Source organism: Cyprinus carpio, chromosome B18 (assembly GCF_018340385.1).
Source record: "Cyprinus carpio isolate SPL01 chromosome B18, ASM1834038v1, whole genome shotgun sequence".
NCBI lineage: Eukaryota > Metazoa > Chordata > Actinopteri > Cypriniformes > Cyprinidae > Cyprinus > Cyprinus carpio.
In genome coordinates, this window is record NC_056614.1 from 23,945,167 (window position 1) to 23,957,836 (window position 12,670).

At 30.2% G+C, this 12,670-nt stretch overlaps 1 protein-coding gene across 1 annotated transcript in view; it reads left to right on the forward strand.

The window, feature by feature from the left end:
- The window catches only part of LOC109044877 (protein unc-13 homolog C-like), a 121,279-nt gene that overhangs the window by 72,572 nt on the left and 36,037 nt on the right, over positions 1 to 12,670 (forward strand). The window contains exons 14-15 of the mRNA XM_042743623.1: positions 5,457 to 5,584; positions 9,996 to 10,028. Coding sequence (XP_042599557.1) covers positions 5,457 to 5,584; positions 9,996 to 10,028 — 161 coding nt within the window. The remainder of the gene's footprint in view (positions 1 to 5,456; positions 5,585 to 9,995; positions 10,029 to 12,670) is intronic.

Genomic DNA, 12,670 nt, shown 5'->3' on the forward strand with positions numbered 1-12,670 from the left:
ATAGTAACCATTTTTTTATTTTTTATGTTTTTTTGTCTAATGATGATTCTTTTTGTGTTTTATTGTTGTGATGCAATTCACAATTTTTATTATAAATATTAAACTACAGTAAATACAACCATAATGTATTATGCAGAATAAAAACAAGATATACTAATCTCAATATTTTTTACTAAAAATAAATAATATCTGCCAATATTTATAGAATGTGAAGAAAGATTGGGCAGAAGTAGTCTATCAGAATTGAATTGTATTGTTAGTTTGTTTTTTATACATTATTATTTTTCTCTTCCCACAACCAAAAGCTTTTTTCTTTATGCAAAATATGGATGTCCATTTCTTTGTTGTTTTTGGAGTGAAATATGACCCTGCCATGTCAAATGTTTCATATGTTGTATGACATGTTTCGGCGAACAGAGACATTAGAAATTTGTTTTTTACCGCTTCATTCTCCAAACAAACTGCAGAATAGCTTTAAATGACAGACGGATGGTTTTATTTAGATGACAGACGGCTGGATTTTATCAGGCTGCTCTTTCTGCTGGAAACTATAGATTATGAACGCTTTGATGTTAAAGCTGTCTGCTAATGAGGTGTTATATTTTATCCTGTAGAGTCGCTCTGAATTATCTAATATCCCTCAGGCTCTTCCCCGAGAAAAAGAACGGCTCCTTTAAGATAAACGAGCAATTATCGGCATGCGACACATTCTCACAATACGGCGAGATTCAGCGCTCAGGAATGAAACTTCTCTGAGGTTGCAGAAACAATGAACTGCCAGAAGAGTTAGTCCTTCATTTTAATAATTCATGCAGACATGCTTCATAAGCAGGTGTTATTAATGTCGTTCGTTATGAGGGTTTGGAAAACTTATGAAGCATTATGGAAATGCAGAGCTGCATAAACGAATCGAGACTCCTTCAGTCATAAGTCTTAGAGTTCAGCTCTGTGTTCACGACAGCATTCAATAATGACTTCCAGAACTTATGAAATATTCAGCAGGAAATAATGTACAGTAGGGCGGGACTTAAATCCATATTGCATTTCTCTTTGCATTTCAGTGTGAATATTCAGTGTGAAAATAATGTGCGAATCAGTGTTATTTCAGTATTGAATTTTTTTATTAATATTTTGACTTTTTATTTGGCTTTTATTTTGTATATTATTTTATTTTTTTAAAGTTTAGTTACATTTTAAGTAATTTTGTTGTGTGTTTTTTTATGAGCTTTTTTTATGTTATTTAGGTTTAATTTAATTTCAGTTTTAGATTTTATTTATTTCCAGTAATTTAAACATATTTCAGTTAGCAACTTTTCAAATTTTTAGTAAATGTAAAATTTCAAAATAAAATGTAAATTTTATTTCAGCTTTGTTTTAATTAACAAAATGTTTTTAAGTTCTAGTTTTAGTTCTGTTTGTTTGTTTATTCGTTCATTGATTGATTGTATTAAATAAAATACATTTTATTATTATTTATTTTCTTTATTTATTTGTTTTTTTATTTATTTTGTTTCATATTTTGAAATATAGTGCATAATTGTTATAAAAATCACAATGCAAAAAGTCATAAAATGCTTCCTTTTCTTAATGCAAAATTTAATTTTATGCTTTATTTCAGTTTTACTTCAATTAACAAAAATGTTTTAATAGTTGTAGTTTTAGTTATGTTTGTTTCTTTATTTGTTTTTATTGAATAAAACATAAGTATTTATGCGTTTATTATTTATTTATTTATTTTTATTTTGAAAAGTGCTTAATAGTTATACAAATCTCATTTGAGAAAGACTTTCTTAATACAAAATTTTTGTTTGCTTTATTGTAGTTTTATTTCAATTAACAAAAATGTTTTTAATAGTTCTAGTTTAGTTCTCTTTCTTTCTTTTTATTGAATACAATGCATTTTATTATTATTTATTTTGTTTTATTTATTTTATTTATTTATTTTGAAATGTGCATGGTTATAAAAAGGGTTATAAAAATCCCAATGCAGAAAGTCATAAAAGGTTTCCTTTTCTTCATGCAAAATTATTGTTTATGTTTATATTTTATTTCAGCATTGTTTCAATTCACGAAAATGTTTTAATAGTTTCAGTTGTGGTTACAGCTTATGATAATAATCCTGATGGGATCTGTAAGGATTTTATGAAATTGTTTAGTTGATTTTATTTTTCTCTAAAAGCATGCATAACCAGAAACGTATATTTTAGAGAAAGGTTCCTTTTGACATGAATGCATGTGTGATTTGTCTCATTATAATATCATGTAAAACAACAAAAATGGCAGAATCTTATTTATCTCTGAAGATAGGATGAGTTTTGAGTAGAATCCTGCAATTATGGTAATTCTGCTGTGATATTAATGCAGCATATTTTGTCAAGTCATAAGCAGCAGTTAAAGATGAGCATGTCTGAATCGTGATCTTGTCTTCAGACGTCAGCGGTTGGTGTTTGGGCTCATGAGAAGCTGTTTAAAGCTGATGTGAATGAGGCTTGGGTCAGAGACGAGAGCGTATCACTTCAGCCGAAGGCCTCGAAATCACAGGTTCACAGTGCAGTGATGAATGAGAGCAGCTAATGCCTTATTAATTATTAACTGACACTTACTTTCAGATGTTGACAGCCCCTGTCTGATGGGTTCAATATTTTAAATGGTGCGGTGAATATCGGAGAAGGTGGCCTGTAGCTGTCATGAGACCTTCATCATATCTTACTGTTATCACAGGTCTGTGATAAAGTGTCATGTTAGCGCTTTGATGTTCTTTTTAGGGTTCTGATTGGTCAGCTGCAGATTTGTGGAGTCTTATATTATGGTATAATTTACTATTGTTTTCATCTGTAAAGAATTGGAAGTTTAGGGCCAATCGAAAATATACTACGTTCATTTGATCGAATGATAAATTACAGTTTTGTTTGTTGCGTTCGGACAAACGGTACATAAAAGTTTGTGATTTGTGTAAAATGTTTGTGTCAAGTATTGGTTGGTTGTGAAAACATTTGAGAGTTTTGTGCACATTGTTTTGAGAAAATGATTTGTATGATTTGTAATTGGTATGAAATTAATGAAAATGTACAAGCTGTTTAGGACAATTAGAAAGTGTTCCGATCTCTGTGTTAACTGTTTTGAGAACAGTGGCCTGAGTTTGGAGAAATGTGTCAAATCCATTGAGAAAAACTGTAAAACTGTAAAAGAATCAAGATTTATTTTGATGTTATTGATATAAGTGGCTAAATGTATATTATCACACTTAGAAAAAAATAAATAAAAATATTGATAAATATAAAATACTGATAAATATTGTGTAAATATTTAATATAAGATTTAAAGTGTAATAAAATATATATTTTTATTACATGTTCAAATGTAGTACATGCTGGGTCAGTAAGATTTTCTTTTAAAGAAACAGTTTATTAATTTCATTAAAATTGATCAAAGTGACAGTAACAACATTTATAATGTTACAAAAAAAATTCAAATAAATTTCAAATAAATGCTGTTCTTTAGATTTTCTCTATTGATCAAAAAATCTAGAAAAAAATCATTTTTTCCACACAAATATTAAAAGCATTAAAATATTAAAATAAAATAAAACAATGAAATATAATAAGACTATTTTTAACATTGATAATGAATATTTCTTGAGCAGCATATTAGAATGATTTCTGAAGGATCATGTGACACTGAAGACTGGAGTAATGATGCTGAAAATTTACAGAAATAAATTACATTTTAACTTATATTCACATGGGAATGTGCTATTTTCTGATTTTACTGTACTGTTACTGTACTTTTAATTAAATCTTACCGACCTCAAACTTTCGACAGTAGTGTACTGTATATGAGAAGAAAAAGGTCACAGTGTAAGTTTAGTGTCATTATGCAAATATATTGTACTGCATAATGTCACGCTGGACCAATCACAATCGAGTATTCCATATATGGATATGGAAGCACCTCTTGAAAACTTCTGCTGTGTTGTGTTTGGGTAACACTGTGCTCTCTGACCTTTATTATGTTGCCGGTCGGAGTCTGTCTCACAAGCGTTGTCTGTCCGTGTCATATCCGCACAGGTTTGTGTGTTTTCATCTTCTCTGACAGGTCCGGGATGAGCTCGACTCGCTGTGGCCGTGTGCATGCACTTACACAACAACACTGATCAGTTCTTCACTCTCCTCTGTCCTGTCTTGTTCTTTAAGCACCCCGGGGAGAGATTTAGGCTCAGAGGATGTTTGTACGCAGCTCAAGTCAATGTGATGTGTTTACTTGCTTAATATGTGTTCCTGATCTTATTGTGAACACTTCATCTGTGCACGACATGGTATTCAAACAATTGTTTGTCTGGAGACTCTTTGCTCTTTATTTAATCTCATTGTTGAAATATTAAAAACATCTCAGTTGTGATTTTTCCTTTCATATGGTTTCATGTGCTGTTTTAGTATATAATTTCAGGGTTTCTGCAGATCTTAATTCACATTTTTACAAATTAATGCCTTAAAATCTCTTAAATAGGTGCAGAAAGGCTTAAATTTATGACATCATTGCATTAAATGATGCATGCTCTGCCAAAAAAGAAAAAAGAAAGAATTCTCAGTATTTTGTCTTCTACAAATATCTAAACATCTTTATATCAGGATTCATTTACTTGAGATGATATCTGAAGATATGAAATCATGTTTTCTGAGAAACCGAACAATCTGAAGTGCGTTTATGCTCAAAACAGCAAACATCTGTCAAAAAAGAATGAAATCTTGTTTATTAAGTGTATTTTTCTGAGCCCTTTGGCAGGTATTTAGTCATGTTTTAATCATAAATTCACTCATGTCTCATGTGATTTTGCTTCTCAGGTCAGTGTGTCTTGATTTAAGAATCTTTTAAGTTCTTATTTTCAATGGAAAATTACAAAAATACTGAAAAAGATGTGTGTTCCCTTTAATTTATTCCTTTTTATATATACTGTACTATACTTGGTATACTATTATAGTTGCATTTTTATAATATTATTCATATTTTGAATAAGTTTTACTTTTTATTTTATTTATTTTATTTTTACTTTTTATTTTTTTTTTTTTTTTATATACTTTTTTTTATGTGTATTTTTTTTTTATTATTGTTATTATATTTTTGTTTTTTTTTTTTTATTTTAGTTAATTTTTGGTTAGTAACTTTAATGCTTTAACCAAAACTTATTCCAATTAATTACCTACATTTCTCATTTTCATTTAGTTTTTCTTTCAACTAATATTTAGGTTTGTGTTTTATTTCAGCTTGATTTCGATTGACAAAAAATCTATTTCAATTGACAAAACTGTGTTTAATAATGTTAGTTTTAGTTCTAGTTTTTGAATCATGCTGGAGATGTTTGTGGATTGTCTCCAGACGGTAAATCCCAGTATGTTTCCGTGCATGACTCACTGTTGACTCGGGACTCTTTCTCTCCTCTTTTTCCCCTTCATTTGCAGAACATGACAAGCATCGTCTTTGCAAGAGCACAGAGTACATGAATTTGCACTTCAAAGTCAAATGGTTTCACAACGAGTACGTCCGAGACCTGCCTGCCTTTAAGGGAATTCCTCCAGAGTATTCGCTGTGAGTTTCCCTTCACATCTCTCTCACAGTGTTCAGTTTTTTCTGATATCATTGATATAAACAAAAATCAAGCTCCATTCCAGTTTACAGGTTTAAGGCATGAGGAACTAGTTACCTTACACCATCCACAACAAACTAATACTATATATATATACAGTACAGGTCAAAAGTTTGGAAACATTACTATTTTTAATGTTTTTGAAAGAAGTAAATTGCTGCTCATCGAAGCCTGCATTTATTTGATCAAAAATACAGAAAAAAAACAGTATATTGTGAAAATATTATCACAACTTAAATAAATAGTTTTCTATTTGAATATACTTTAAAAAAAATAATTTATTCCTGTGATGCAAAGCTGAATTTTCAGCATCATTACTCCAGCCTTCAGTGTCACATGTAACATCCAGTCTATCACATGATCATTTAGAAATCATTCTAATATCTGATTTATTATGAGTGTTGGAAACAGTTCTGCTGTCTAATATATTTTTGAGTGAATAAAAGGTTAAAAAGAACTGCATTTCATTCAAAAAAAAAAAAAAAAATCTCATAATATATATGCTAACTATATAGTTTATTCTTCACTATCACTTTTTATCAATTTAACACATCCTTGCTGAATAAAAGTATTGATTTTATTAAAAAAAAAAAAAAAAAAAAAAAATTACTGACCCCAAATTACTGACCAGTAGTGTATATTGTTATTACAAAATATTTATAATTTAAAAAAATAGCTTCTTTTTTTTTATTTTAATTTTTTTTACTTTTTATTCATCAAAGTATCCTAAAAAAAGTATCACATGTTCTGAAAAAATATTAAGCAGCAGAACTGTTTCCAACTTTGATAATGAATCATCATATTAGAATGATTTCTAAAGGATCATGTGATAATGATCCTAAAAATTCAGCTCTTGCATCACAGAAATAAATGATAATTACTAAAGTATAATAAATTTTTAAAAAAATTATTTTTAAATTGTAATAAGATATCACAATATTACACATTTTTTTTCTGTATTTTGGATCGCCAATACATGCAGGCTTGATGAGGCAGAAGAAATTCTTTCAAAAACATTAAAAATATGGGAACACAAATGTGTAAAAGATACACAGAGAGAAACAAACTCAATTTTGGCAAGGGCGTGGTCCAATGGTCAAAAATAGTATTGTTTCCAAACTTTTGACCTGTACTGTATATATATGAATTTTGCATTAATTAAAAGTGATTAACATAAATTTGTTTTCTTTTATACCTGAATGTTGATCCATCCATTCATAACCCATCATGCATCTGTCCTGGATCTGCAGACACACGCTGGCCTCTCATTGGCTGCTGTCTGTTGTCAAAAAGTCACTCATTCATTACTGTGAGTAATGAGCACAGAGAGGCGGGAGGACAGACGGGACGGGACTTCAGGGAAGAGCCACACAGCTGTCAATCAAAAATCTCCTCCAGATCCGCCCACTGTATTTATTAACATGTGAGTATTTAGATCAAAAATCTCCTCCAGATCCGCCTAAGGGGAACGCGGTTTCCTGAAAGAAATTCCAGCATTTGCAAAGCACCAAAGGAATAATGCTAAGGTTTTAGGTGTGTTTCAGTTTGAAATTAATTGAATTAAATTAATTAATTAATTGAAATTGATTCATGATCGAAATTAATTACTAAATTAAGTAAGGGATTTGTGGGTTGAACAATTTTGGTTGATTTTCTTGATTATTTTGTGAATTAAATTTTGGATTTGTTTGTTGAACAATTCAAGCTGAATTACTTGCAGATATTGAGATAAAATCTGTTCATTCATCTATCTATCTATCTATCTATCCATCCATCAGATGCATACGGCCTGTTATACATAATTTAATCAAATACATATTTATTTATTTAGTTATCCATCCATCCATCCATCTATCTATCTATATATATACTGTACATAAATTAATCAAATGCATATTTATTTAGTTAATGTTTTTTATTTATTTGTATTTTTATTTTCAAATGCATATTGCCTGTTCTCCATAATTTAATCAGATGTTATCATTTATTAGTTCGTTCCTTTATTCATTTATCTATTTATCTGGGGACAGTTTTTATTATTATTATTATTATTATTATTATTATTATTATTACCTTTTCTTTTAAACAATTAGGCACAAGTAACCATCTGACTAGTCTCAGTTTTATACTCTCATTATCATAATCTTACATGATAAACTGGACACACAGTCCCCAGAAAGCATGTGTATATTGATGAGACATCTACGAAATATCGCTGCTGGAAAACATTGCATTTTAAAGGTCATACAAGCATGTTGCAAATGAGAAATCTCTGTAAAAATGACAGCTCCTCCTGCAGATGTCAGACTGATCTCTCCGCAGCGCTCCTGAGCTGTAAATGTGTGGTTAGGAAACCTTCACATCGAGCAATCCAGATCAATATTTACAGTTTGTTTGTTTTTTCAACTGCTTGCACACAAAATCTTTCCTTGTCACACAGTTTCTGAAAGCTGACACTCAAACAGCAGAAGCAAACAGCACTTTTTACAAAACACAACACACAATTCTCTATGTAACACACAAAAATCTTACAGGAATTTACATTATGACAAAGCAAATGTTTGCTTTTGAGATGTGTTTGTGATATTTAGAATGCAGTGCTTCATTTTTTGCAAGAGTGATGTGAGGCATTTTTGCATTTTGTGTTTTGCAATTCTATCTTGGATTTGTGTGTAAAGTTTAGGAAAAAAAAAAAAAACTGGCAAAGATTTATGAAAATGTGTGCTAAGCAGATTTTGAGCATACAATGCCATCATATTCATCATCTTCGTCCTTATTATCCCTTGATGTACACGGTCTCGGTGCAAAGTGAGTCTAACAGCTAGCTGATGCTGCATTACATTACAGAGCTCTTATGTAGTGTGCCAAGCTGCCATGTCCACACAAGCTTCACTTGATCTGACAAAAACCTGGGAGTACACCTGGTGTTTTGTCCTCATCGTATTCTCTGCATGCTCTGGACGATTCATTCACAGGGGTCGATGGTCCGGGTAGCGAGGGGGGGACCTCGCACAGCAGCGAAGGCCTTTGTGACATGGGCTTTTCAGAAAGATTGTGTGGGTTTTTCTGTGATTTTGCTGAGAGTATTGTTGTTTGTGTTGTGCAAGTGACATGTTTTCAGAGGATGTCTATACTGTTGCTGAAAGTCTTGAACATCTACGATGTTCAGTGACTCGACAGAGCGAAGGCTTGTTCGGTTTGTGTGTGGGGGTGTGTGGTGTTGTGTGTGGCTGTCGTGTGGGGTTGGTGTGTGTGACCTATTAGCATGTATTTTCGTCCCTTTATCACACTAACAAAAATAATATAACAACTTCGGGATCTAAAAGGCGTTCAAAAATAAAAATTCCGTAAAAATGGCTAAAAAGCCGGCACAATATATATATAACGCGTAGATTTTTTGGTGCGATTTTTACGGTTTTTGGTTTTCATAGTGTCGCTAGTTGCGTGACTGTTTATGAAATTAGCTTTATATTAGTGGATTTAAAAAATTATATATATAATATATATAGTCATGTTGAACACGTATTAACATATTGCAGCTCATTCATTGCAGTATCAAGGAAATAAATTAACCAGAAGACAGACGGATTAGTTTTTAAAGTGTTATTATTTTATATTTTGCTGTATTAAGGGAATTAATAACATAAGATTTAGGTAATTAAGTTTATATTATTTAAAAATTAGATGATAAGGGATATTGTTTTAATTTAATAAAAGAAAATAAATTTAAATAAAATGAATTCAATATGCATCGGCAGTATTGAACTTCGGAATTAAATAAATAAACTCCTAAATGTCAAATATGCATCTGATCCTTATCTAGGTATAGTGGAATGAAAGTATTGTACATAACAAGTCATTACTATATGGCATCCTGTTTCATGATAAGTCAACAGGCAACATGCCATCCCAGGTATAAATAACTAAAAATTTATATGCACTACGAAGAAAATAAATACAATACAATACAGCACATTATAATTTTATTTATGGAGACTCTTGAATAAATGAATGAATGAACTTGAATAAATGTGATGACTGAACATCATGGTTAACCCATCAAATAACCCTGGAATCATTCAGGACCATTAAGCATGAAACTTTGCCAGATCCTTGTGCGCAAGCATTTTTGGTCTCTGAAGATGAAAATACGGGAATTAGTGAAAAACAACGGGGTATTTCTAGGCAGTTCTCAGCGCGTGGTCGCGTTGGGTCAATCAGTTCGAGGACTGTGTTGTGGTTGTCACTCTCTCTCTGCAGGGGGGTGGTTCGAGCCTGTTTTGTTATCCGCGTGGTTTGATTTATGATTAAATGAAGAATGTAACGATGGATTTCCTCCAACGGATGCTCGTAGTGTATAGCTCTAGAGAGAGATAAAAAAGATGGGGTGAGTTTCTCGCGTTGTTACTTTGCTTCAATAGAGCTTTTCATTTGTAAATTGGCAAACAGTCTGTTGATGATGTTGATATGTAGAGTTATAAATAAACGCTGCATTTGTATTTTGTTTTCTTTTTACTGTTTTTTAGTTTTGTAATAGTGATGGTGAGGGTTAAGGTGAAGGTGAAGTGCAGGGTGCAGTTTGTTTTTTTTTCTTTATTCTTGATTTTGCATCCCGACAATGACGGGACACTTTTAGTGCCCTAACAAAATGAAGTGCAAATGATACACTTTGTTTGTGGGATTAATGATTTATTTCTGTATTAATCACTCTCATTCTGCACATATAATAACGGGAAGTGTCTCCTGTCTCCTTGTAAACCAGCTAATTTAGTATTTTTTGGCAAGCTATTCACTATTATTCATCATCAGTACACAAATGTGTGAATAATAAATTGCACAATTAACATTCACAGTTCATATTTATTGTTATACAGTTTATGTTTAGTTTTTCTTTCACTATCAGTTTGTGTTTTTTTGTTCCATTATTTTGTGTTCCTGGTAGTTTGTATCTTAGAGTATGAGTTTTATGTTAGTTTAATTTGAATTATTGCTTTTGCTTTTTAACTTTCATAATATATTATTTTTTAATACTTTGTATTGGATTTTTTTGTCTACTTGTTTTATTTCAGTTAGCACAGGTTTTGTTTTTAATAAAATTAAAATTGTTCTTTGTTAATTCATGTTAGCTCTAGTCCATTAAATAATATTAACATTTTCATTTTTTGTTTTTTTTATTAATTTGTTTATGTTGAAATTATAATATTTTTTTTAAAAACAGAATAAATGCTTAAGAAGTATTTTTCATTGTTTATTGTTTTTTATTTATTTTATTTTATATTAAATTATTAAATTTAAATTAAATTAAATTAAATTAAATTATTAAATTATTAAATTAAATTAAATTAAATTAAATTAAATTACATTACATTACATTACATTACATTACATTACATTAAATTAAATTAAATTAAATTAAATTAAATTAAATTTCACTGACCCAAAACTTTTGAATGGTATGTTTATCATATGAAAAAAAAAGCATTTGGTTTATTTTAAATTAAATTAATTTAAGTTTTTATTATATAAATATTTTGGGTGGTATTTTTGTTATTTTGTGGTGAGCATTGAATAAATTCTTAAATAGTATGTTGTTTTTTGAGTGCATATTGGAAAAATTATCTGCAAATAATGCTTTTTTCACCCAAAAACTGAGATGCATAAGTTTAGATCAGTGAGGCTTATGATCAATCAGGTTCAAAAAGAAATACAAAACCTGTGCTAATTCAAGGAAATCAAGTCGAACATAAGATTTGGTACAGGACTTCGCAATTTAAAAGGTTGGTCTAGAGAGAGATGTGTTTAGTGTAACTGTGTTTAGATGTTTAGCTGCGCTCGGGTTCAAGTCTTGAGAGATTCAACTCTACATTAAGATGCTAATGGACCAGCACTCTCAGTTAATTGTCTAGTGATTATTAGGCTTGTGTTTGCTGGCAGGAGCGCCTGGAGAATAAGGACAGGGGCGCAGGTTAATTGTGTCATAGGTTATGTTGGCAGGCATTCCCATCGGCTGTGAATCAGACCAGTCCTGGCTGCTTAAAAACATCTTCAGTGCTTCCTGACAGCGTCTGAGCTTCAGGGCTTCTTATCAAGAAATAATATCATGTGAAGTATTAATACAGTTTAAAATAACTGCTTTAAACTGTAATTTATTGCTGTGATAAAAGCATCATTACTCCAGTCTTCAGTGTCACATGATCTTCAGAAATCATTCTAATATGCTGATTTGCTGCTCAAGAAACATATCAGTGTTGAAAACAGTCAATATTTTTGTCTAAACTGTAGTACATTATTTAGAAAGTTTAAAAGAACAGCATTACATCATAGATGTCCTTACTGCCATTATTTCTATTACTGTTTTTAATTATTGTGTTTAAATGTATTTTTTGTTTTTTTTATTTTTTTTGTAAAAAGTACAGTAAATAAATACATTAAAAATTATAAAAATATATATAAAAAATGAATCGTATTGTCCCCAGTATTTTCAATGGTAGCGTAAAAAATATTATCTAATAAGATATTAAAAATTTAATTATGTAATATTATGTAATAACATTAAATGTTACATTTTATATTTTTCTCATTTATTTATTTATTTAATTATTGCCAAGTGTATTAATTTATGGTCAGCTACTGATTATAAAATAATAGCAAAATAAATTTTGGTTTGAACATAACATTGTCTTTTCTGTCACTTTTTTTAAATAAAAATAAAATCTTAATGACCTTTTGAATATTGTATGCAAATATTGTATGGAAAGGAGCATCAAAAAAGGATCTATTTTTTGGAGTGACCTTAGGGTGAATATAAGATTTTTTTGGGGTGGCATATTCAATAAACAAATTTTTTTTAAATAAAAATAAAGCCATTCTTGGATCCCTGAAACACTAGCACTATAAAGAACCATACTAGAACTTAATGGCAACCTGAAGTCAGGCTGTAAAACTCTTCTTGAACCTTGTTTACCGTTATGTACCGAAAGCAGAAATTATGGGAAATGAGATTTGTTGTGATATGATCATTAATGCTTC